At 41.1% G+C, this 27,992-nt stretch overlaps 1 protein-coding gene across 2 annotated transcripts in view; it reads right to left on the bottom strand.

Moving 5' to 3' along the window:
- Window positions 1-27,992, bottom strand: part of LOC135219518 (negative elongation factor D-like) — a 166,419-nt gene that overhangs the window by 64,447 nt on the left and 73,980 nt on the right. For both annotated transcript variants that reach the window (XM_064256348.1, XM_064256347.1), the window contains exons 6-11: window positions 26,485-26,592; window positions 23,554-23,706; window positions 20,923-21,053; window positions 20,419-20,606; window positions 19,607-19,737; window positions 11,294-11,415 (exon numbers count right to left, since the gene is read on the bottom strand). In XM_064256348.1, the coding sequence (XP_064112418.1) occupies window positions 11,294-11,415; window positions 19,607-19,737; window positions 20,419-20,606; window positions 20,923-21,053; window positions 23,554-23,706; window positions 26,485-26,592 (833 nt within the window). The remainder of the gene's footprint in view (window positions 1-11,293; window positions 11,416-19,606; window positions 19,738-20,418; window positions 20,607-20,922; window positions 21,054-23,553; window positions 23,707-26,484; window positions 26,593-27,992) is intronic.

Genomic DNA, 27,992 nt, shown 5'->3' with positions numbered 1-27,992 from the left:
CCCAGCTGTTGCGTCATAGTCATTGTCACTTGTAGATCCTCCAGACACTTTTCTTGCGACCTGGCTCTGATTAGCCAGTCGTCCAGGTACATCGATATTCGTACCCCTTTCAGATGTAACCAGAGAGCCACGTTCGATACCACTCGAGTGAAAAAACGTAAGGAGCCTTGCTTAGTCCAAAACAAAGTGCTCTGAACTGATATGTTGTTGCGTGATGTACAAACCTCAGATATTTCCTGTAGTTCGGGTGAATTGGGACGTGAAAATACGCGTCCTGCAGGTCTATCGACACCATCCAGTCTCCTTGTCTGGTGCCTGCTAGGACTGACGCAGATGTCTCCATAGCAAACTTGACTTTGCTCACGTACTTGTTCAGTGGATTTATGTCCAGAACGGGTCTCCAACCCCCCCGAGTTCTTGGGTACCAGAAATAGTCTGTTGTAAAATCCCTCTAACGAGGGGTTCTCTACCACTTCTATTGCTGCTTTTGACAGCATCTGGTTTACCTGCTCTTGAAGAGCTGCTGCTTTGCTCCCCGAGTATGTAGCTGTCAACTCTAACGGCTCTGGCGAAAGAGGAGGCTTCCTTAGGAAGGAGATTTTATATCCTTCCTTCAGTACTTCGACTGTCCAGTCGTCCGCTCCCCTTTGGCTCCACTCTTGCCAGTAGTGGGATAACCTGGCTCCCACTTGTGCCTGGAGGTTGTTGTGTTCACTTTTTGGGTTTTGGTTGCTGTTTGGGATTTTTACGAGGTTGTCCTCCAGCAGCCATTCTCTGGCTTCCTTTCGAAAGGGCTCTCCCACGAAAGGGCTGATGCGTGGGAGGAGCTTCCTTCTCCTTCCTGGCTAAAAAGTTTGCAGGAAGAACTTTCCTCGCAGTCCTTGTAATCAGATCTTGCGTTGCTTGTTGTGCAAGAGCTGCCGATAAGTCCTTCACTAGCTCTGAAGGGAAGAGCTGTTTGGTCAAGGGAGCATACAAGAGCTCTGCTCTCTGAGCAAGAGTCACTCCTGACAACAGGAAAGAACACAGCATAGCTCTTTTCTTAATAATACCTGCTGTGAAAAGGGCTGTGAGTTCAACCGTCCCGTCCCTCAAAGCTTTATCGAGACAGGCAATAAGGTGCATTTGCATCTCGTTCTTCTCGTCCGTAACATCTGCGAGGGCTCCGAGAGTCCAGTCCATCAAGCTGAAGACTTCAATTGTCCTGAAGACGCCTTTCAGCAAGTGGTCTATTTCCGATGTGGACCACATAACTTTGGCCTTAGTAATGGCTGCTCTACGCAAGGCGTCTACGAGTCTGGAGAAATCCCCTTGGGAGGAGGCAGGAACTCCCAAGCCGAGAGCCTCCCCAGTCTCGTACCACACACTAGATCTAGAAGCCAATCTCGTCGGAGGGAAGGAAAAGGTTGTCCTTCAAAATCCATTCATTCAGTGTCGAAAAAGCCCTCTTCACCGATCTGGCTAAAACTGTCTTCTTGAAGGAGGAAGACTTCTGGGGTCTACCCTTCATAAACTGCGAGGGCGGGCTCCGAGGTACAGCCTGCTGAAAATCATTCGGATATAAGTCTGCCAACACCGCAAGTAATCTTTTCAGATCCGCCGCATGAAGAGTTTCTTGCGTCTCCTCCGCTGAGATCTCTTCCAAAGGATTGGCGATTTCTCATGTCGAACGAGTGGGGGAATCATGCGCATGGTCCTGCTTGCGTGCGTCATGCATGCGTCCAGCATGCTGCGAGGGAGCGTCACGATCCTTGTCACCTCCCGTCACGCGTCCAGCTTGCTGCGAGGGAGCGTCTATGAGCGCTGCAACTTGCAGCGAGTCCGCGTCTTGCTGGCTGCTAGCGTCTCGCTGTCTTAACTCCGGTCTTATCCTCTTCCTGGGTCTGTTGACGTCCTTAGGTTCCTTCTTGCGTGCTTCCTCTCTTAGTCCTTGCGACTTCTAAACGTCAAACAGAGACGTAATGGACTGCTGAAGCTCTGACAAGAACAGTGTTTGCGGTGCCTCTTGCTGCTGGGGAACAACTGGAGATGGCACTTCACGTACGTCTACAGCTTCGGAGACTCTAGCTGGGGTCTTCTGGCGAAGAGGTGGTGACGCCCCTTACGACACCTCCCAATCCGGGGGAGGGGGAGAAGCGTGAACTGACGTAATGTGCACGTCTTCTTCCTCCGAAGAGCTATGCGTCCTACACCTCTGTTTAGGCGTGGACGCGTCGTCCTCCTCCAACAGGAATCTCTCCGGAGAGCTCCAATTCCTACAAGAGGGTTGCTGGAACGTAAAGGGGGACCTGCGTCTCTTGAGAGGTCTCGATTCTTGAGGTTGTCGCCAACCGCGTCTGGGTCTTGCGTCGTCTGAGGATGACGAACACTTCCTCATCTCGCATTTCCTGCGGCGAGGGGAGCGTCCTCGGATGCGTCAACAGGATCGCTCGAGGGGACGTCTGCTCGCTGTTCAACATCTCTCACCTCCCTTAGCCTGTCGACCTTCCTTCTCCCAGGGGTTGGGGAGCATGGAAGAGGTCTAGGGCTAGGAGCATGACAGACATGAACGGACGCACCCTCCACTGCACTAGCACTGTCCCCGAACTTGCGATGCAAACCACGCACTGCCCCACACATCACTTCCTTATCTGAAGTAAGGGATTGCACTTTAACACCCAAGGCAGAAATAGCAGCCATAATATCCTTCATAGTAGGCTCACTTACCTCCGACTCCGCAGGTGGGTCTGGTACTACTACCTTAGGGCTAGGATCAGGAATAGTAGTATTAGAAAAGTTAGAAAGGACTTGACTATCAGAAGACAGCTGACAGAACACTCGAAGATCTAGCTCTCCTAATTCTGTCATTTTCCGATCGCCTCACATAGCTATCATATTCTCTCCACTCTCTCTCCGACAAACTTTCACACTCATTACATCTGCTATCAAATGTACACACATGCCCTCTGCATTTCTTACATACTGTATGGGGATCAAGAGCAGCTTTTGGAAGCCGGGCCTTGCACCCCTTCACACGCATTCTAACAACAGAGTCAGCCATCTTGAAAATCCAGAAAAGAGGTTAAAATAAACTGTCCAAGTCGGAAACCAACAAAATCTATTTTATCCGTGTGAAAAAGAAATCAAGGAAAATCCAATATCAGCGAAAGCCATCAACCAAAAAACCAAGCAATGGGTACTTCACCAATTTGTAGTCAAAGCAAACCCAAACAAAGTAGAGCGAATTTCCAACGTGTTGCTAGAACGACGGCAGGGAATTTCTGAGGACAAATGGGAATGGTTCCAAGTACCTGGGTAGAGGGAGCACAGGTATGATCACCTGACCATCTATCGGCGATTGCCGCGAATTTTGAATTTCTGCTGTGCGCGCGACGAATCGGTGGGATAAAGCTATATATATGTAACTACCAGGGAAGTTAGATATCTAAAAATGGAAAGCCTGTTATCCAGACATCTTGGGACATATGAAGCAGCGGCAAAACTACAACACTGGGATAACTGAGAACAGCCTAATAATATAAAAGGAAGAATAACTGTTTTGAAATATAAAATAATTGTTCATACAAACCAACTACTTATATATTTCCTGCAGTCATGGTCATGGTCTATAATTTTCACAAAAAGCCCAACAGATCTTAAGAGAGGAGCATCTGCTTTACTTTCATATAAACAATCCATTGCCATGAAAAACAATGGGAAAAATGGTAATATAAGTCTGTAGCTATAATATCCAACCACTGTACAACTTCCAAAACAAAGGAGAGCAATACAATAAAAAAACTGTTTTACAGCCAAAAAATTTAATAAAATTCTAATATTTATTTGCACTTCACATTTCCTATTATGTGATTTCAAATCATACTGTTAATTTTATTAAAGAAAAATGATATTGTTATGATACAATAAAGTTTTATACATACTTACCTGGCAGATATATACATAGCTATTGACTCCGTCGCGCCGACAGAATTTCGAATTTCGCGCACACGCTACAGGTAGGTCAGGTGATCCACCGCGCCGCCGCTGGGTGGCAGGAATAGGAACCATTCCCGTTTTCCATCAGATTTTTTCTACACCATCTGTCTCCTGAGGGGAGGCTGGGTGGGTAATTTAATTGTATATATCTGCCAGGTAAGTATGTATAAAACTTTATTGTATCATAACAATATCATTTTTATACATTCAACTTACCTGTCAGATATATACATAGCTGATTCACACCATTGGAGGAGGGTAAAGGCAGCTAATATTTTATTTAACAGGAAACACAACAATCGTTGTAGGTAATAATAACATAAAACCTTGGTTCCTACCTGTTTAGACTGAAGACTTCATGGTTAATGCCCAGGAGTCTGCTTAGTCTCAAGAGCCTCAGCGAGATATTGATCTATTGCTAAGAGTTCTTGTAGGTCTGCCAAAGGGGTCTTATCCACTTACTTGGCAGATCCTATAAGGGCTATGTCAAAGGGTTTCAATCCACTTATATGACAAGAACCTTTTTTCTAAGGAGCACAATTCCGATCCTGATCACCTTAACCTAACCAAATGTTGTATCTAAGATTGCAAGAAGTCATCCCCGGACTCCTTGCAAACAACCAAAAAACTCAATCACAATATTTTACACCTAATTCTTTATGAAAAATAAATAAAAATAAACAAATATAATTTCAATTTGTACTACCTCGCTTGTAAGACCTATTCACATTCTCATACTGTCAAAAGCACCAAAAGCCACCTGTGCGAGCCCAAGCACTCCTGTCAGCAGAAAATCCTGATACTGTCTTAAAAGGAGAGGTCCATGTACGAATTTAGACAATGTCTTTAATACTACTCCGTTTAAAAGGCACATTTCTAGTTCCTCACTAGCAAGGGCTATGGCCGCCTGTGCGACACCAAGCACTTTTACCAGTAGAAACACAAAAACCCGCCTCAAATAGTGGAGATCTCCGTAATCAAAGACACCGTTTTTATCCAAGCCTATCCTGTAAGATAAACTCAAAGTTCCTTACCTAAACAAGGCCATGGCCGCCTGTGCAACAACTAGCCGTCAGGTAAGAAAGTTAGAGCCCATCCCACCAGTATGGTATGGAAGTATTAGACTTTTCATAAAAGTTTAAGGATCAGTATGTGTCCTCAGTCCCAGCACTGTATCCGCAGACACAAAAGGACCTAGAGAGAAGCACTTGTCGTAGGTAATTTTAACATCTCTAAGATAGTGGGATGCAAATACCGAGTTGCATCTCCAATAGGTCGCATTAATAAGAATGTCCTTCATGGACTATATTCTTTGGAAATGATAATGATGTTGCCACTGCTCTTACCTCATGAGCTTTAACTCGTAATAATTTAAAGGAATCCTCTGCACAATCGCTATGAGCTTCCATAATCACACTTCTAATAAAATACGCTAGCGCATTCTTGGACATTGGTCTTTTCGTGTCCCGAACTGCGCACCATAGACTTTGTTTACATGCCTTCAATTCTTCTTTCTTTTTAAGATAGAACCTAAGAGCTCTAACTGGGCATAAAGTTCTTTCAATTTCGTCTCCCACTAAGTTTGAAAGACTTTTCACCTCAAAACTCCTTGGCCATGGTTTCGAAGGGTTCTCATTTTTTGCCAAAAACAGAGTTTGAAAAGAACAGATGGCTGCGTCTTTCTTAAAACCCACCCGAGAATCTAGGGCATGGATTTCACTTATTCTCTTAGCCGTCGCTAAGGCTATGAGAAAAAGACACTTTCTCGTCCACTCCCTGAACGAGGCACGGTCGGGAGGTTCAAATTTTTCCGATGTAAGGAATTTGAGCACAACATCCAGATTCCAACTTGGCGGAGTAGAGGATATAGATTTTGAGGTCGTCCGAACGATCTTATGAGATCGTGCAAATCTCTATCCTCTGCCAAGTTTAAGCCTCTATTTCTAAATACCGCTGAGAGCATACTTCGGTATCCCTTTATTGTAGATACGGACAGATTGGATTCCTCTCTCAGGAATAACAGAAAATCTGCTATATTGGTCACAGAGGTATCGGAGGAGGACAGCTTATTCCTTCCTACACCATCTTCTAAACACATCCCACTTCGATTGATAGACCCGGATAGTTGACGATCTCCGGGCTCTAGCAATTGCTTTCGAAGCCTTGCTTGAAAAGCCTCTCGCTCTGACCAATCTTTCGATAGTCGAAAGGCAGTCAGAGCGAGAGCGGGGAGGTTTTGATGGAACCTCTTGAAGTGGGGTTGTCTGAGAAGATCTATCCTGTTTGGAAGAGATCTTGGGTAGTCTACTGTCCATTCCTGTACCTCTGTGAACCAATCTTGGAATGGCCAAAACGGGGCGATGAGAGTTAATCTCGTCCCTGTTGATGCTACGAACTTCTTCATCACTACTCCTAGCAACTTGAATGGAGGGAAAGCGTAAGCGTCGAGTCCCGACCACTCCAGTAGCATGGCATCCACCGCTATCGCTCTCGGGTCTTCTACTAAGGAGCAGAAGTTCTCTATCCTCTTTGACAGGAACGTCGCAAACAAATCTATCTGCGGCCTTCCCCACAGGTTCCACAGTCTTTGGCAGACTTGCTCGTGCAGAGTCCACTCCGTGGGGAGAACTTGTTTTGTCCTGCTGAGCCTGTCTGCTCTGATATTCCTTTCCCCTTTCACAAATCTGGTCAGGAGGGTAATATTCCTCTCCTCCGTCCATGACAACAGATCCTTCGTTATCTCGAATAGGGAAAATGAGTGTGTCCCCCCCTGTTTTTTTATATAAGCCAACGCCGTGGTGTTGTCTGCGTTGACTTGAATCACTTGATTTCTTACTTCTGACTCGAAGAATTTTAATGCCAGAAACACTGCATATAGTTCTTTGGCATTTATATGCCAATCTCTTTGTTCTTTCTTCCATTTGCCAGAGGCTTCTCTTGCCCCTAGAGTTGCTCCCCATCCCATCTCTGAAGCGTCTGAGAACAAGATTTGGTTTTGGTTCCGAACCTCTAGGGACACTCCCTTGTTCTCTTTGAGTGGGAGCAGCCACCACTTTAGGTGTTTCTTCACCTCTATTGTTACCGGAAAAGTGTCCGACAGATGGCCCTTCTTCCAAGTCCAAGATCTCTTTAGGAAGAATTGTAGAGGCCTTAGATGAAGTCTTCCTAGGGATACAAATTGTTCCAGGGAAGAAAGAGTCCCTAGAAGGCTCAGCCACTCCCTGGCTGAACTCCTGTCTTTCTTTAGGAAGGATGTAACTTTCTGAATCCCCCGAAGAATCCTTTCTTGGGACGGAAAAACCCGAAAATCCAGAGAATTCATCTGAATCCCCAAATAGACTAAGTCCTGACTGGGGGCCATCTGCGATTTCTCGAGATTCACGAGAAGTCCTAATTCCTATGTCAATTCTAATGTTTTCTTCAGATCCTCCAAACATTGTTCTTGGGATTTTGCTCTTATCAGCCAATCGTCTAGGTACAGAGAGACGCTTATGCCTTCCAGGTGTAGCCATCTGGCTACGTTCCGCATTAGGTACGTAAATACCTGTGGAGCCGTGGAGAGGCCGAAGCACAAGGCCCTGAACTGGTAGACTTTCCCTTGTATCACAAACCTGAGATACTTCTTTGATGACGGGTGAATAGGAACGTGGAAATATGCATCCTGCAGGTCTAGAGAGACCATCCAGTCTCCTCTTCGCAGGGCTGAAAGTACCGAGGCAGAAGTCTCCATCGAGAACTTTTTCTTTTCCACATATTTGTTCAGAATGCTCACGTCTAAGACTGGCCTCCATCCTCCGGATGCCTTTGGAACTAAAAACAGGCGGTTGTAAAACCCCGGAGAGGAAGGATCCTGAACCTCTTCTATTGCCTCTTTGTCCTTCATTCCTATCACCATCTGAAGAAGTGTCTCCCTCAGAACAGGGTCCTTGTACTTCGCCGACAGTTCCTTTGGGGAATTCGACAAAAGTGGTCTGTCCTGAAAAGGTATAATGTAACCTTTCCCCAAGACTGCTAGCGTCCAAGGATCGGCTTTCCTTATCGTCCAAGCCCCTACTAAGTTTAGGAGTCTGGCCCCTACAATGTTTGGAGGACTTCGCTGCTACTTTGATTTCTTGAAAGATCTAAAGGAGGACCTTCCTCGCTTTTCTGCTGTCTTCCTTTTCGTTGGAGGACGAGAGGTGGAACCTCTCCGAAAGGGCACTACCGGAGTACGAGTAGTCTTCCTCGCTACTGGTACTGTTGGCCTTGATTTCTTGGAGGATTGTACTAATAAGTCTTGGGTTGCCTTTTCAGCAAGAGACTTTGAAATCTCCTTCACCAAGTGCGAAGGGAAAAGGTGATCCGAGAGAGGAGCGTATAGAAGGGCTGACCTTTGTGAAGGAGAAACCGCTTTGGTTAGAAATGAACCAAACAATGATCTCTTCTTCACTACTCCTGCTCCAAATAGAGATGACAATTCTCCCGAACCATCCTGAACCGCCTTATCCATACAGGATAAAATGCAATGCAAAACTTCAGGTTCTAAAACATCTGGTTCATTTGCCTTCTTGGCCAGCACTCCAAGGGACCAATCCAAGAAGTTAAAAACTTCTAGTACATGGAAAAGTCCCTTGAGGTGCTGATCCAATTCTGACATGCTCCAATATGCTTTAGCTGTATTCAAAGCATGTCTTCTCGATGCTTCAACCAAGCTTGAAAAATCCGCCTCCGCGGAAGATGGAAGCATAAGTCCCATCGCTTCCTCTGTCCTGTACCATATTCCCCTCCTACCTCCGAGCTTACATGGAGGAGTGCAAAAAACTGTCTTCTGAGCTTCCTTCTTCACCTTCATCCAATTATTTAAAGATTGAATAGCCTTCTTCATTGATATGGCTGGTTTCATTTTTAAATACGAAGACGATTTAGGAACCTTCGTACTGGAGAACAGAGATCTCGGGGAAGGAGGAGCTGCAGGGCTTAGAGAGTCTCCAAATTCTTGCAGGAGAAGAGAGGCTAACACTTTGTAGTTAGATACCCCCTCATTGTTCGGGGTTTCTTCCTCCGACACTTCATCCAACTCCATCATAGAAGGAGAGCGAGCTCTTTTATTAGAATCTTTGTCCGTAGACCTATTCCCTATAGGAGAAATACTCCTAGAAGGAGAGAGACTGACAGATCTAGGAGCTCTCCCTTTCTTATCCACCAAAACATCCTGAGACATGGAGGTTGAAACCGTAACCTTCGATGTACCAGGTTGCTTCCTTGAATTAGGGTTTCTACTTGTAGGAGACTCGCTATCCGAAGACATTACATGAAAAGATCTTCTGTTACCTCTTATAACTTCTCGCTCTTGCCGCTCTTCATGTTCAGCTGGCGCCTTGCGTCTGACTGGCGCTTCGCGCTTGGTTGAATCTTCTCGCGCGGTTGGCGCCTCGCGCTCGGCTAGTGCTTCGCGCCTCGCGCTCGACTAGCGCTTCACGCCTGGTTAGCGCTTCGCGGCCGTCTATCGCGTCGCGTCTGGCTGGCGCTTCGCGCCTGTATGTCTCTTCGCGGCAGCCTGGCGCTTTGCGCCTGGCTGGCGCTTCTCGGCAGTCTGGCGCATCGTGCCTGGCTGGCGCTTTGCGCCTGGCTGGCGCTTCTCGTCTGGCTGGCGCTACGCTCCTGGATGGTGCCTCGCGCCTGATTGTCTTTTCCTGCTTGTAAGAATTCTCACGCGCGGCTGGCTCCTCGCGCCTGGCTAGCTTCTCGCGCTTAGTCGTCTCATGCGATATCGGATAGCGCCTGGTTGCCGTGTCGCGCCTGGTTGGCGCCTCGCGCTTACGTGGTAGTTCTTTGCGGCTGACTGGCGCTCCGCGCCTGGCTGGCGCTTCACGCCTGGCTGGCGCCTCGCGCCCCGAACTCGCGGGTCTGTGAAAAATAGACCCTTCATCCGAAGAAGAATCTTCTTTTCTGGGAGGTTGATAGTAAGGGTTTTTTGACTTCTTCACAGGAAGATTAACATCCTTTCTTCTTGGAGGATCTCTCGAAAGAACCCCGACTAGAGAAGCAATAGACTCTTGCATATCCTTTAATATCTTCGTCGTTTCTTCTCTCTGGTCTAAACGAGAGGAAGGAGAGCCTTCTTTCTCCATTCCCCACGACTTAGCAGGAGAAGCCAAAACCTTTGCTTTCTTAATCTCTGTCGGGGAGTCCTCCGAAAAACGTTCCGGACTCGAGTTTATGCCCGATTCTTCCCAGATCCTCTTCAAGGGACGAGAACGATCCGCTGATCTCCATCCTCTTTTAGGTGAGGAATTCTCCGATGACGAAAAACATTCACGTAGAACGCTTTTTCTAATGCGTTCTCTGGCAGTCTGTGACGTTACAGATTCTGCCGAAGAGACGTCTGACTGGTGGGGATCCTCCATAACCTCCGTACGGCTTTCGACATTCCTTCTCCTCTGGGCTTGGGAGCTTGAAAGAGGTCTAGGCCTGGGAGCGTTGTGAAGCCAATCAGACGCCTCCTCCACTTCACTGGGGAAATTCACATCACTTTCCACAGCACTACTTTGCTTACCTTTTATGGCAGCCATTTTACGCTCCATTTTCATAAGCGCAGCTTTAAGGCTTGCTATCTCCGAAGCAGAGTTCGTAGGATCTGCATTCGGAGAAGGACCTGAAATATTACAAGGAGCGTTCATAATGTTAGAGGAGGGTACAATATTACTCACCAAACCACTTGAAGATTGAGAGCTAGGCTTGGTTTTGGAAGATGACTTCCTTAACCGGTCTTTCTCTAATTTCCTTAAATAAGAAGTTAGAGACTTCCACCCTTCAGCACTCAAACTCTCACATTCATGACAAGTGTTATCCATCGAGCATTCATACTTCCTGCATATTTTACTTACAGTGTGAGGATCAACCATAGCTTTCGGCATTCTCACCTTGCACCCTTCATTCACACACATTCTCACCACACTTCCAGAATCAGACATCATGATGAAAATTCCAAGCCAAAATCCAAATAACGATCCACAAAAGCGTATGCCAGTACAACGATCCAAATACGTCACCAAAGGGTCCAAAACGATGATCAATTGTATCCAAAAACGAAATCCAGCCGGAGATACCAACAACGATGTTGCCAGTATGGCCGACAGAAAAAATCTGATGGAAAACGGGAATGGTTCCTATTCCTGCCACCCAGCGGCGGCGCAGTGGATCACCTGACCTACCTGTAGCGTGTGCGCGAAATTCGAAATTCTGTCGGCGCGACGGAGTCAATAGCTATGTATATATCTGACAGGTAAGTTGAATGTATAAAAAAGAAATTTAAGCTAAAAAATATGGAGACACTTACCGAATGCACTGATATAAAGTATTTATTTCAGCTATCAATTCCATAGCAGACTTGCCACCCTGGCATATATTATGAACCTTTTCTATAGCTTGCTGTGTGGCTTTCAAGTCATCTCTGTTTACCTGGTAAAAATACAAGTAATTAATAAGACCAAGTATTTTACTTTCAACAGTAAATTAATTTAATAAATGTACACCATATATATGAAGGTTTGTAACACTTAATGTCCATCCAAACAAAGCCTGAAGAATAATAGAAAAAATATCTGTACATAGATACCACACATAGTGGTCATAAGTAGCCTCCAAGAGAGCAGCAGAGTGTATTGCCAATAAGACAGTAATACCTCAACCTTTCATTGGAACCTAACTAATTATCATACGCAAGTTTTTCAGACATGCGAATGCAAATGCAACATTTTCAAATCCTTGAAAACCCCTGCAAAAGTGTTTTTTTTAATTTTTTTTTTGTCATTAATAGGTTTTCAAGGTTTTATGAGTAAATTAAATAATGTTATATAATAAAAATAATAATTCTCTCTCTCTTCCTCTCTCATTTACTGGGATGAGGGAATTTTTCTGGTACATGTATGAATTAGTTTTAATAATACGTATTTTCAAATATTAAGAATATATAATAATAAAAATAATATAACTGTTATTACAAAATTCATATGTGATATTATTCTTAAGAAATAAAATATCCTTTCCAGTTCACTCTTACAAGTAAGGATAACTCTTTTCTCTCTCTCTCTTATTGAGATGAGAATTTTTATGGTACATGTATATGTTTACTAATACGTATTTCCAAATACAGTGGACCCCCCGTATTCGCGTTCTCCAGATTCGCGGACTCACACATTCGCGGATTTCTCTCGGGAACGTTTCCCTGCATTATTCGCGGAAAATTTGTGCATTCGCGGTATTTTTCTATGATAAATATCCATAAATTCCTGGTTTTTTTGATGAATTTCATCATAAAATGCACTTTTTGTGATAAAATTATTAAAAAAACCATGTAGGAAAATTTTTAGTGGGTTTTTCTTGAGTTTTAACTAACAAAATAGGCTGTTTTTAGCATTTTTATAGGGGTTCCAAACATTCACGGGTTCTAACTATTCACGGGGGGGTCTGGTACGCATCCCCCGCGAATACGGGGGGACCACTGTACTATAAAAACTAATATAATAATAATAATAATATAACTGTAATTACAAAATGCATATGAAAACATCCTTTCCCTCATCATTTGTTTTTAACTCGAAGACAAGCTCAAAGCCAGAGCTGTCAATATGTCAAGTTAATGTGACACGTGGGGGGAGTGTTGCTGACTACCAGGTCAATGATTGTCACGCGATTCTCTCTCTCTCTCCATAATAATTCACAAATCATTTCACTCTCTTAAGTAAGGACAACTCTCCTCTCTCTCTCTCTCTCTCTCTCTCTCTCTCTCTCTCTCTCTCTCTCCTCTCTCTCTCTCTCTCGGTAGATAATTTTAAACTGATCTAATTTTACCCATCTAGAACTGTAAATACGCTGTTCTAAAACACAGACACATAACTAGGAGTTGTATTAGTCCAAATAAAAAGCACTGTTTGTTCATGAAAAGGAATTTCAGAACAAAGAGAAAGAGACAGAATAAAGAACTTCTTAAAAACAGGTTGAGAAGACTTCTAAAAATAGATCGGTTGGAAGGGAGAAAGAAGAGGAAAATAGTTTGTATGTAATCTTCGCACACTCCTATATTTTTACCAACCATCTATTTCTTTTTTTTAATGGGTGATGCTTTAGGTAAACTTTCAAATGAAATTACAGTTCCTTTAATTTTATTTAAAAATTAGCCTAATACTTGAAGAGCATGATTAGGGTCATAATTTGGTTTTCAAACTTTAGAAGTAAGCACTTATTAATATTTTTAGAGACTGTGCTAAACTTACGTGATGAAAATTCCCTTTGCATGAGGGGGGTCTGAAACCTAACCTAGCTTAAGTTTGGGGTACATATTACTGTATTACAGTGCCGTGCTGAATCCTAATTACCATATTTTACTTAACAACAATTATAAGAGATTCCAGTGTTAGCTGCTCTCTGATATGCTTTACAGTGGTGCCATGTATTCATGGGTGATTCATACCAGTCCCAGCCCCGCCAATAGTTAAAATCCGCGAATGCTTAGAAACACCTCTGAAATCCCTTATAATTGCCTATCTTGAAAGTTCCAATACCAGATGTATACCTTAAATAACATCCTTCATCAAAAATAACTTAAATTATTATCCTAATACTGTATTAATCTTTGAAATTATATTATCAATATAATTTCTGGTTAAAAAGCAGATGAAAGCAAGGAATCTTGTGATATCTGGCAACGCATATGTAGATTGGGTGAAGAATGGTCAAGGACCACGCACCTACACCACTGCATCAGTCTTTTCTTTAACCGCCTGGGCGAGAGTCGTGTTTAACCTCTCTTGGCTTTTACCAGGTTCACTGTCCGTTTCGCTTGTGTTTAGTGTGTGTATGTATGTGTGTTTGGCTGATTTTATGGCTTCTTCTGCTCCTTCTTGGCCTCGTCAAGAATTCTAGGTTTTCCGTGTTCTCGTTTTTTGGCTTCGGCAGCGAATGATCCCCACGTCACGTGTAGTAGGTGACGTTTTAATTTTTGTACTATAACGAATCCTTGCACGGAATGCTGGGCATGGCCTAAAGAGCAGTGGGAAGGTTTTTCGCCTCTTCCTGATACTTTGTCTCCTGCACTATTCAACCCCCATAGTAGTGTTGTTCCTGTGTCTCCTCCTTTTCTTCTATTGATTCATCGCTGGAAGTATCAGGAGGCCACCATGCTGATGTTTGTTATGTTGCCCCTTCTTCTTCGGGAGTTAATTTGATTCCCTGGAAGGGAGAAGCTTTTTCATCATTCTCATTTATTCCAGAGTCGGAGGCCTCCAAGATGACGGCGATTTGGAAGACGCTCGGGCTAGGGGGTCCCCCGTTCTTGGAGGGGCTGCTAACGCACTTTACGGAGGCTCGCAACCCCCATCCTCAGGCTAGCCAGGCCATCCCCTTTCCTCAGGCCTCGTCTTTGTGGGTAGCCGAGGTCAGCCATCTTGTATTGCTCCACCAGTGACTGCTGCCGCTTCTTCGAGTCGGAGGAAAGCCTTGGCATCAGCCCCGTTGATGTCGTCACTGGATTTGTCTTTGTGTATTCCTCCGCCAGTGGCGTCTGCTTTCCGTTCTGACCAAGGGGAAGCCATGACGTCACTCCCCGTTGTCTCCTCTGCTCTGCCTCTCTCAGCCGTAACGTCATCCCTGCCGTCCAGTTCGCTACATCTCCCTTCCATGTCATCAGAGCCTTCTCTGGCAGATCAGTCTGAGGTTATATGCCAGGCAGTGCTTCAGGGGTTGGACTCTGTTTTAGATCTAAAGTTGGGATGTAAAGTTGGCTGCCTTGTCAGTTGGGAGGGCTGGTAGGAAATGTGTTGCTTCGTCCCCGCCTCCTGCGAAGAGATCACATAAGAAACCAGTGCTGTCTTCCTCTCCCTCTTCCCTCTCTACGCCCGTCGGCATATCAAGCTTTGGAAGGCCAAGGACTTTGCCCTTTCTTCACCTATGAGGAAGGAACAACGCGGACGTGTTCTCGACAGTGTTGGTGTTTCGGAGAGTGTTAGTGTACCTCCTCCCTTTGAGCAATCTGCTGTGGCTGCTTCGTCCTCTGCTTCAAATCTTGGGCATGTTACAACCTCCCCACTCCGTACACATCGCAAGCATGTTGCAACCTCCCCCGTCCATGCACATTGCGAGCGTGTTGCAACCTCCCCTGTCCATGCACATGATGCAGGTGCTCCTTCTTCTCCAAGGCCTATTCGTCGCTGTAAGGATCTCAAGGCGCCTGTCAAGAGGTCGAAGGTAGTGACCGCGGAGTTGGTGCGGCAGGAGTGTTTGCCTGCCTCTCTCACAGGTGCTTCCAAGAGTTCAACTCTGGGGGATTTTCCTTCGATCTTGAGTGTTCGGGATTCCCCTCCAACTCACGTTCGTACGTCTGCCACACCTGTGACCATTCACGGACATGTTAATGAGTCATCTGTTGGAGGAGTACGTAGTGATGTTCCTATTGGTATAGTGGGTTCGTCTCGGGAGCCGACGCATGGACCCAGCCCTGACAGGTTAGCTGGGGTTTCGGGCTGTTTGGCTGCTGACACTTCTGTTAATTTTAGTGGGGAAGGTGCCTGAGAGGAGCCTACACATCCTTCTCGTCATCGGTCTCCGTTGCTGGAGCAGGAGGAGGGAGACACGCAAGAGTTTTTGTCTTCCTTTTCGGAAATTGTTGATCTCATTCGTTTGGAATGTAGGACTCAGGCTCAGTCGTCTTACACTCCTTCTTACTTGGAAGCCTTAGTGGGATCTACACAGGATCCCAAATCATCTCTTCAGCTTCATCTTATGTCTCTGCAATGGAGACTGGGAGAATTCTGGTCTCAGGCCGGGGACTCACCCCTGTTAATGGTTCCTCTGTCTCTGGAAGTGAGAGAAGACCTTCGTTGGTGGTTGGACGACCAGAATCTTTTGAAGGGTGTCCCTCTGCATTCTCTTCCACCAGACTTCCTTTTATTCTCAGACGCCTCTCTCACAGGTTTGGGGAGCTCATTTAGGTGGCCTCATCGCTTCATGCGTTTGGAGTTCGGAGGAGCAGCAACATATCAACGTCTTGGAGTTGAAGGCAGCTTTCTTGGGTCTGAAGGAGTTTTGGGAGAAGGAAGGTCAGTCTGTCGTTCTCATGTTGGACAACACCATGGTGGTAGCCTATGTAAACAAATAGGGAGGCCTGGTTTCTTGTCAACTTCACGCCTTGACCGTCAAGGTTCACCAGTGGGCTGTCAGTAATTCGGTAGAGCTCTCAGCCAGATATATCCCAGGCAAACTCAATCGTCGGGATCAAATCCTAGGCACAGAGTGGTCTCTTCATCAAGTTGTAGTTTGAGGGAGACCCATGCTGGACCTTTTTGCAACTAACTTCAACAGGAAGCTGGAGATATTCTGTTCAGTGGTTCCAGACCCTTTAGCATTGGCAGAGGATGCATTCCAACATCCCTGGGACAACCTGGAAGTATATGCCTTCCCTCCGTTTTGTTTGATCTATCAGGTTCTGAACAGGCTAATAAGTTCACAGGGTCTCAGGATGACTTTGGTAGCTCCTCTGTGGTCTCAGGCGGAATAGTTCCCAGATATGCTGTCCTTTTTGTGGGAGGTTCCGAGGGAAATTCCCCATTGGCGGCATCTGTGTCAGCCCCATGCAGAAAGGTTCCACCAGTCAGTAGAATCCCTGTCTCTTCACGGTTGGAGGCTATCAAGTACCTCCTCTAAGCAAGAGGCTTTTCTCAGAGATCAGCAGGGCATGTGTCCAGCAGTCTTAGAAAGTTGCCCTCTGCGGTTTACCAAGGCAAATGGGCAATCTACTGTGATTGGTGTCGTAAACGGGGTTTTTCTCCACTTGCAACCTCTATTCAGCGAACAGCACACTTTTTAACCTTCCTCAGAGACAAAAAATGTTTTGTCTGTTTCTGCCATCAGAGGCTACAGGGTGGCCCTGAGTTTGGTGTTACGCCTTAAAGGTATTAACATCTCCTCTTCCTGGGAACTTTCCCCGCTAGTTAAGGGGTTTGAGCAGTCGAGTTCTCCTAGAGAGCTCTAGCCTTCGACATGGGATGTTTCCTTGGTTCTCAAGAGCTTCACTAAAGAGTCCATATGAGCCCTTGCGTCGCTCATCTGACAGGAACTTGACGTTCAAAACAGTTTTCCTTCTGGCCTTGGCATCTTCCAAGAGGGTGGGAGAGCTCCATGGTCTGAGCTATGAGGTGAAGCACACCAGGGGTTGGGGGTTGGCGTCCTTCGAATTTGTCCTGGAATTCATGGCCAAGACCCAAAATCCCTCTGTGCATGATGACAGGTTCCCTTCGTTTTCCATTCCATCACTGAATGACTTTGTGGGTGGTGATGCTCAAGAGCTTTTGTTGTGCCCTGTCCGGGCCCTGCGTTGCTATCTTAAAAGGACTTGGCACCTCAGACAAGGCTGCCACAGACTTTTTTAAGAATACTATCTCTTTTTGGATACAGGAAGCCATCAGACAGGCATACTTGACTCTTGATGATTCCACCACCACGTCTATGCAGGCTAAAGCGCAGGACATTAGGGGTATTGGTCCCTCTCTGGCTTTCAAAAAGAACTTGGCTGTACATAGAGTACTGAACGGTGGTACTTGGTTATGCCACTCCACGTTCACCTCTTTCTATCTTAAGGATGTTGCCCACAGATCTGCGGACTCGTTTTCCCTGGGTCCTGTGGTGGCTGCCCAACAGGTTGTGTAACTCGTAGTTGCCCTTAACAGGGTACTTTTGTATCTTACCTAAGATGACTGTGTGGATGAGATAATGAGTGAGTTGGCTGGTCTCCTTCTTTCTCTTGTACCTTTCCTTCTTCCTTCAGGCGGGTTAAGGAATAGACACGTCATTCGCTGGACTGGTCTGATACAGGTGAGTAAGGCAGTCATACCCGTAGTGTGGTCGCTTAATATACAAATATCATACCCTCTATTTGGTAGCATATGCTCCACTCCTTGGCAAGGAGGGGTTGGGAGTAGTACAAACCCTGGTGTATTGGTCTGCTATTGGACATTCAAAGTTTCTCTTTGGTTCCCTATACAATGGTTCTCCCATACATCATTGTATGTCACTCAGGGTCTGAGTGGTTAGATATCAATTTATCTAGCTTCTCAACAGGCTTCAGTCCCTCTCCAGAAATCATTTCTTCTGGAAGCTGGACTGGTGGGTAGGCCGCTGGCCAGTCTAGGATGTCTTGTATCTCCCTCCAAGTATGAGTCTATCCTATTGTTAAGACCGAAGGTTTGTTCGTGTATGAACAAATGACAAATTTTTTACGACAATTTGTATTTTTCATAGCTACAAACCTGAGGTCTTAACATTATACTGCCCGCCTCTAGCCGCCCCTCTGTTAAGACATCCTGAGTTGGGAAAGACTGAGAGTGCATATGCATTAATACTAATTGGTTAAAGACTCAAATTAGCCGTATGTATCTTTTCCGAGAGAAAGCAAGAGAAATGTTATTTTCGTCATTTAATATAATTTAATCTTATTAACTTAATACAGTATTGATCAATATTAATACTACATATATGAAAATTAGTAAATGACTTTTGTATCATAAAAATGCATTTAGCCCTAAAAATCACATCAAATTACAATACACCAATTAGTGAAAACTTATTGACAGAAAAGCCCAAAAATTGCTGAATTTTTCGAAAATAATTTATTGATAGGCTCAGCAGAAAATTCGCAAATCGTGAGAATGTAAATTCGGGGGTTAAATGTACTGTGTTTTGAATAATCATTATGAATTTCCAAACTATAAAATAATGTTTAGCATGTAGTATGTACAGTACATATATCTACAGTATACAGAGATGTTAGGAATTCATTCCTTTTGTTGTCAGTGGCACAATCAACTCAGTTACTGGTTTCTGTTCAATTTTCTGGCAAAAATTTCTCTGCAATCGAAATCAGGGATCTAAAAAACACCCAAATTAATGTAGTTATAAGAAGAAACACTGATGAAGCATTTATCTCAATTTCAAAACGAAGGCAACAACACTGTAGGAACTAGAAAGAAATGAACGTGATCACATTATCTTGGAATGCCTTATTTGACAATTGCATCGATAATGTAAAGTAAAAAGAAAACCATGCTAGGAGTGAAAGGGACAACTTCATCAAAAGCTACTCAGTTAATCAAGAATTGAGAGGAGGCCTCAATTTTGGGTTGGGAGATTTTATGCCACCAGTTTACTTTATGTTTACGGAGGTTACTTTTTTAAACATATTGCAATGATTAATTACCAAATAAGAAAATTAAAAGATTTAACAAATTTGTATATACTAGTATATTTTGGAATGTTCAATAATACTTTTAAAAGTAACCTTACATAGCATATTATAAAACTAAAACTTTAAGTTTTCCTTATTCATTTTCTACTCTGTATCCTTTTCTTTCTGTACCGAGGCTTGGAGGGACGCAGGAGGGCTTTGGACACGGATAAAAAGAATTAGATATTTATCTTGAGATCCAAAATATAAATAAGAAAAATTAGTGGAAAGATTTAGCTATATCTGATGGTCGGAGTTTATTCTAAGGTTAAACAAAAGCCTTCTTTTCTAAAAAATTAAATAAATAAATAAAAGTGTGAGATTTTATATCAGAAAATTAGAAAGGACAAAACATCAAATTTTGCATGCGGTACTCACCTGTCTTGGACGATTGCCTTTCTTGGGAGTTTCATATACACTTGCACTATAACCCAGCAGATATATATATTTCCCCTTATGTTCCTGATTTACTTTGCTTCCAGGCTTGAATAAAGCATCAATCAAAAGTTCTGGAAAAGATACAAGAAAAACTATTGCTTAAAGAATATTAGAAATTTAACAATAAATATAGCAAATCAATAAAAGCTGTTCGTTTCTTATGGAAGTAAGAAAACTGGATGAAGACAAGTGACTGCTGTGCCTATTTATTAAAACACAAATCCATTTCTTTATGCTAGCATTGTCCATGGCAGTAACAATTTCCAGACTTATCCCTGAAGCAGCAGCTCCTCTTTCCACCTAAAGAAGTATGAATCCAAATCGCTGAGTGTTCCAAGGGATGCAAATTAGTCATTCTCTGTGTCTGGTATATCACACATAAAGTCTGGTTTCCCAAATATTTTTGCTACCTTTATAATTTTCATCACAACTGTTTAGAATCTTCAATCATCCCAATATGTGAGCCTTATCATCTGGTTGGTTTTTATTCTTCAGTGGACAGTACTAATTACCTTTATTTTCAGCAAATTCCCTTCTTTGTGACTAGTCTAGGAACATTCAAGACCATGGATGTAAGTAATGTATAGTTGCTGGATTTTGATAAATAAATGTCTATTGAGATGTAACTTTCCTTAACATACATTGTTTGAAAAACTTCTATTTATTAAAAATATAATTCATAAAAAATTCTGACCAAGAAATCAAGGGAAATGGAAGGTTTCCACCAAAATCATCTCAGCATCATAGCTTACCTAATAACTGAGGTATACGAATCAGTTCAACTGCTGGAGGGTCTTGTGAACTATAGAGCTTAAAGAGAACAGTAATATCTGCTGGATTCAGAGCATTTCGGGACAACATGGGTGCTAAGGCCTGTGCGGCACGTGGGTATGCCATAGCCCCATTCAGTGCTAATTGAATTGGTGTTACATTATGGCCACTGAAAGAAGACAATGAAGACAATCACTTACAGTAATATCAATATCATATCATTAATGAACTTCCTCACAGCAAGTAAAAATCCTGGAATATAGAATGGAATGTAAAAGTTTTGGCAACTAAGTCATACTCAAATTCACAGTATGCTGTAATACAATTTTCAACAAACTATTAAGCACAGGTAATTTGTTGCCCAGAGCTCATCAGCTGACATTAAAACCATTCTGTAGAGTGACTTTCCAAAGATTTATTTCAAGCTATTTACATACTACCTTCTACTGGCAACTCAAAAAACATGAAAAGCAGTCTTATAATACTTTGATATAGCATATTTTGTAATTTCCTGCTGTAACCGTCGGATATTGTGTCCACCTTTGGCCTCTTGAGATAAAATTTGAAGCATGACTTGTGCATATATGTAAGTGTGCTGACCATGACATGCCATTTTCTGAAATTTATGTAAAGAAAAACATTAAAATTCAAACTATTTGTTTATTACTTAGCAATACATAACTGCTACTATATGGAATAAAATGCAATTAATTACTTGTTGCTAAACATACGTGTCTACAGATTGTCTCACATTATTGAAGACTATTTAATTTCTTACAGATTCCAAGTAATCTGGATACCGTATATTGCTAAGTATAAGACAACCTTTAGATAAAACGAGGCAAAAAATCATGGCAAATTTTCACGAATTTACCTCACATCTGTGGTATAGGAAGACTTCTAAATCACAAAACAGAAGTTTTTTTTTGGAGAAAAGTGATTATTTGCTAAAATTAAACAGTACAACTGTCTATAATAATGATTACTTAAAAAAAGGTTATTTTGCTTGTGTCCAATTACAGTATTACTACTATCATAGTGATAGTGTTTTACAGAATATAAACACTGTCATGCACATCATTTCGATTTGATATTGTTACCACTCTCAAAATCTCGGCTGATTTGAGTATTCTAGTTTGGTTGAAAATTTGCGAATATGATTTCATTGTATAAGCATGAGGTGTGATTTCTCCAGTTCCTAACATCACTTCTCCCTGGCTGTTATTAGTTTTGTTCAGCCTCAGCTATAACCTGCAGCTTTAATTTACTACTAGTTATTCTTTCTTGCGAACTCTATTGCATGAGGGATGAACAAAAATGTATTTTATTTTTACTTAAAATGTATTTTATTTTTACTTTGTTAAACCCTAAATGTATTTTATTTTTACTTTGTTAAACCCTACCATCGAGAACTGGTAGGGTTTAACAACTTGACAATTTTAACAGAGTTCTTAAGAAACGCTCAATAGTTACAGTGATGTCAGCAAACAGCTGTTTCTCAATTTGGTTGTTTGTGTCAATACATGTTTACAATAATTGTTTCATCCAGAATTCTATAACCTGAATTTTTTTAGTGGAGGCTGGAGGAGTATCATTAATATTACATTTGATGAAATGGAGAGAGAGAGAGAGAGGAGAGAGAGAGAGAGAGAGAGAGAGAGAGAGAGAGAGAGAGAGAGAGACTATTTGCCCTGGTTAGGTTGTTACACTGATAGATATCCCACTTGCAAAAGTCGAATAATATTCAAATAATAATGATAATTTTAATAAAACTTGTTTTACTGTACGTAATCATATTGCATGTACAATCATATTACAATATATGAACAGAGTGATGTTGTGCCATTTACATTCTGGTTTTGTTTACAGCCTGAAAATAATCAGCTGATTGCATTTTACCAATATCATCACTGTCCTTAGTTGCCAAAAGGAACTTAATTTCATCACTGTTCTTTTGACTGAATTGTTCAAAACAGTTACAAACAGCTTTGCATGCTGCCTCACTTTTTGTTCACTGCACTTTTGTTATAAAAGATGGTGGAATGTGAAAACAGAAAGTGACATAAAATCATTTAAAAAATGCTGTGGATAGTACCAAAGATGATTTGTATGATACTGACGATGGAGCCAAAGTCGACTCGCCAAAGCCAGACTGGAATCCCTATGAAGGTGGCACATGTGATCAAACTTGTGAAATGTATAAGAAACTTTTAATGAAAAATGAATATTATGTTATCCTAAATGTTATCACTACCATAATTACACTACCATTGAAATTTCCAAAAGGTTACCAAAAGATAAAGGTTGCTGTGAGCACAACTGTAACTCGACGTTTACATTTTCTCAGCGGGGATCACATAGATAAAAGTTTGTTTCATTGATTTAGAATTACTCCTCAAATAGGTTATTTGTTATGAAGATATACCAATAATATATATAAGGTAAAGTTTATTTCATAAAGTGCATCTTCATGTTTGTTGATGGTTAAGCTATAGCAATGAGGCCAAGGCTAGCCTACCAATACACATTTTAGAATTCAAGGTTTGATTTTTAGAATTGTAGTATAAGATGACACCCAATTTTTGGGGGTGAATTTTAGGATTTAAAGGTCATCTTATACGCAGAAATATACAGTATACTAGACCAGGCAGACATTCTTAAAAGTGGTCCAAATAATGGTGGCACCAATTAAGGACATGTAAGAATCTGAATCTGAAACCAAAATAACTTAATTCATGTACTATCTATGGCTGCGTTATTAAAAAAAAATACAAGTTCCCTGGAAGGCATTTTAATACCTTCAACAATTTGCACAGATTTATTCATTTCTTTGTACACAAAATGGTCTAAGAGGCTGTGAAAGAATTGATTATACTGACTAAAGTATTGTGATTGGTTATAATTCTAATTATACATGCTATTGCCAAGAACATAATCCATATGCATGATACAAATAAGTAAGACTAAAATTTTTACCCAGGATTACCATTCATTCCACAATGACTCTACAGGCAATCAGTTAATTTTTATAACTAAACTCTGACTGCTAGCAATAAGTTTTACAACTATTGTGTTTTATGTATTATGTATATTCAATATCAGCGTAGCACACTTACAGCAAATTCCACAACTGCTTTATGTCGTGTATCTTCTGGCGACTGAAGGAAAGTTGAAGTTGACGTCTTTAATATGCGTGAAAAGACCTCTATCTGCTGGGCAGCTGTTGATATACTTGTAATCTCCCCTTGGAAACCAGCATCAGAAATCAGCTGTGGTAAAGCAAGACTATGTTATGTTAAAACAAAATCCTATATGGAACAGTCAAGTTTCTACAATACGTATACTATAAAGCATGGGGCATTAACCTTCAGTAAAGAAATCCCAGAGTATACCAAACAAAAACAATAAACATACATACTATATTAATACTGTATACAGGTTGACCATCACTAGTCTGGTCCTAATTCTGGCAGCACAATTTTAAATTTCCTTGGTTACCTTAACAACCTGCCACTACCGTTTGTTGGCACTACTTGCATGTGTACATAAGTACCCTAAGCACACAATTGCGATTATCTTTTGGGTTGTAAAAGCAATTAGAAAATGTAAAAATATACATGTGAATAGTTTAAAATATAAATAAGAAAATAATAAGTGCAATAACACGAAACAACAAGCTGGAGAAAGTTCTCAGACGCATATGAATTTGTGCGTTTGTATGTACCCTAGGTACACGATTATGTTTATTTTTAGGTTGTAAAAATAAAAAATATGAAAATAAGTAACATAAAACTATAAGTTAGCATGGCATAAAATATAAATTTAAAAAATCATAAGCCTAATAACAAACAAAAATCAAGTGGTAGCAAGCTCTCCAATGCAGAGAAAATGAGTTTGTGCATTCATATATACCCTACGCACACAACTGCATTTATTTTTGGGTTATAAAATAAAAAGCGAGAAAATACAGTAAAAGTATAAAATGAGAATAGTGTAAAATATACACCTAAAAAATCAAAAGACTAACAACACAAACCAAATTAAGCTGTAGCAAGTTCTCCTACAACATATGAGTTTGTGCCTTCGTACGTACCATACATACACAATCACAATCATCTTTTGGGTTGTAAAAAGTAAAAATGAGTGAATTCAATAAAAATATAAATGAGAATAGCATAAAATATAAACATAAAGTATAAATTTAAAAATCATAAGCATAACAACACGAACTAAAACAAGCTGTAGCAAGTTCTCCAATACCAGCGAATGAGCATGTGCATTAGTGTGTACATACACACATGATTATGTTTATCTTCTGGGTTGTAAAAAAAAAAAAAATAAATAAAAATGAGAAAATGCGGTAATATAAAATATAAAAATAATGTAAAATATAAATTTTAAAAATAAAAAATGTAATAACACCCACCAAACCAAGCTGTAGGAAGTTCTCTGATGGCAGCAAATGAATTTGTGCATTCATATGTACCTTATGCACATGATTGTAATTATTTTTTTGGCTGTAAAAATAAAAATGAAAAAATACGGTAAAAAGATACAGTCAAACCTCAGATTTTGTATGCCCTGTTTTTTGTATAATTCGGTTTTCGAAGACTTTTGTCAATGAAATTTTGACACGAGTTTTGTACGTATCCTCAGATTTCTTATACCTGGAAATGCTCCTTCTAAGGTCCACCTTGTGATAAGTCCCCATATCAAGTGCCCAAACAAAGAACCTCATGTTCTCTCATGACCCATTCTGCTTTTGTGTTTGTTGTTTTTTTTACTTTTTTATTCAAGTGCAAGTGCAACTGCTATATAAGGCACCATGGGGCCAAATAAAGTTCCAAGTACCAGCCCTTCTGTAGAAAAGGTGAGAATGTTGCATGCCAATCTCAGTACGAAAATTCCTGGAAAAAGTTTGGCTGTTAGTGAACTTAAGGCCAGCAGAGGCTGGTTTGAAAAATTCAGAAAGTGAACAGGCATATATAATGTGCCTATGTCAGTGGTAAGGACATGTTTGCAAAGTGGAGTGATGAAAAATTTTGTGGAGAATTATCATCCCAACAAAGATGTTGTAAACCATCTCTCCAACATGTTTAATAACAATGCCGTGTTTCACTTCAGGTAAATTTTAAAGAGACGCCAGAAACAAATGTCTTTGGACAGTTTTGTTGTGTGACAAAGATCAAGTGACTCTCAAGCTTGTTCTAGTGCCAGTAAAAAAACGAAGAGGGGAAGTAACCCCAAATAGTGCAAGTAAGAAACGAAGAGGAAAAGTAACCCCAGATAGGTCCTTGATACCTGAAGTCCTTCTGGAGGGGGATTCCCCTTCCAAACAATAACCTCTCCTCCTCCCTCTCCCCTCTTCTCCATCTTCCATACAGTAACATGTCTTCCATAAAGGTAAGAGAGATGTTAAATGTTTACTTATCCATTTCATTAGTCATTTAAATTTATTTCTCATTGTCTTCTGTAGGAAAACTTTGTTTATTCTCTATAAAATGTATTGCTTAAAAATATTTTTACGTGTCTAGAATGCATTAATTGGATTTACATTATTCCTTATGGGAATCATTGTTTTGGATTTTGCATGTTTCGGACTTCATAAGACATTCTGGAATGGATTATGTGTGAAAACAGAGGTTCCACTGTAAATGAGAACAGCATAAATATAAAAAAAATCCAAGATGAAGAAAATAGGAATCCTGACAGGCTTTCACCTAATATGAAAATGTGCTGGTTGCATATTCCAGCTTTTCACTTTGGAAGCGTTAGTATTGAACTTTCTTGTAAAAGTTGACAAAATTACCTCTACCATTTATTTTGACTATCCTTCATTAAAATTTAACTTGATTGTCATTTAACCAACTTGTACTGATTTACAGGGTATTTCAAAGGTAGGATGAGGTAGATAACTGTTGGGTTAATTGTATTCTAACCAACCACTCTGTAATCCAGCAAAATCATTATTCCGGATTAGTGATGGTTGACCTGTACTATATTTTACAATACATATATTTCAATTCAGGAGAAACATTAATCATTACCTTAATGGTGAAATTCAGCATGAGGCATTCTGGAAACTCTTCTGCCAATTTGTACACAACTGATCTCCAAGTACTATGCTCTATCAGTTCTGTCAACCATGCTGGGGCCTGAAGGAAAATAAGATGAAAATGTGCAACATCAGAACCTTCTGAGGGAAAATAAGATGAAAATGTGTAACATCAGAAACTATGTTAAAAAAAAGAAAATAAAAATTAAAAGATGGTGCAAAGTTAAAAATTGATGTTAAAGTAATCAAAAGGAAATGACTTACAATTTAAACTCCTTTACTATCTGATCAATGACTATGTGACTTTCACAAACAACTGAATTCTAATTTTTTCCACTGGTCTACCGCTTACAGTGTAACTTATTGCATTTCTCCTGAAATCCTGATGCTTGTAAAAGCCTCAAAAGGGGAAAAGCCATCATACATAAAGTGAAAGCTTGAAGTTGGGCTTGATTCCCAATTTCAAACAATCGGAGTTTCAAGTAGTATCATCTAAGACAAGTGTAGTGTATGATTCCAAAAACCTTAATCAGCTTGGTGCTGCAGCGTACGCATGGTTTTCATTTCAAATATCAGTGCTGATATTTCTGGATAAATGATTCAAGAGTTAGTCCATAAATTCATGTAAATATTGTCATACAAATGCCCAGCAATTTCTCAATTGGCTAGTCAAATTGTTGTAAGTTTAAACACAGTATCCCAAAGTCTGATACTTCATAGTAAAATAATTTTCAATATAATTTTTAACAGATTTACTGCATAATATACTAATTATTAATAATTATCACTTCTGTCTGCAGTATGCAGAGTTCACTGAATGAAACAAAGAATACAGTAATTAACATAGCTGAATGTACACTTGTTAGTCTAGCCTTCTATTGGTTAGTTATCAAATCTTAAGAGAGATCTGATTGAACTCCTGCACCATTAATTTCTACTTAAACTCACTGCAAAATGACAAATTCTTAATTAATTTGCATTTTTCATAGCTAACATACCTGAGGTCTTAACGTTAGGATAAATCTTCTGGTGCCAGCTGGAAACTGGTAATAAACAATAAAAAATTGTAAATGCAAGGAACCTGTGGCATCTGGCATCCAATACGTAGCTGAGGTAGAAGCGAGTCAGAGACCACACTTAAACTCAGTGATGCATTAGTCTTTCTTCCAATCCAGGATGAAATATAAGAGGGGTGGATGTTAGAGATGGGCAGTCAATGTTAAGACTGCAGGTTTGTTAACTATGAAGATTAAAAATTAATACAAAATTTATCATTTGTTCATATGTGAAACAAACTTTCGGTCTTAACATTAGGATAGAATCCTGAACCAACTGGAGGTTCAGCACACCGGATCATTCTTCTCAGAATTGAGAATTCTAAAGAAGAGGACCTAAGCCTTTGAGATGTTAAATATGTGGATACCTAACACCCAGTCCACTGGGTTTAAATACAATGATACATGTCCAGATTCATCGCATATATGGAAGTAAAAAAGAATG

Source organism: Macrobrachium nipponense, chromosome 1 (genome assembly GCF_015104395.2).
Source record: "Macrobrachium nipponense isolate FS-2020 chromosome 1, ASM1510439v2, whole genome shotgun sequence".
NCBI lineage: Eukaryota > Metazoa > Arthropoda > Malacostraca > Decapoda > Palaemonidae > Macrobrachium > Macrobrachium nipponense.
This window is presented reverse-complemented; position numbering and strand designations above follow the sequence as displayed.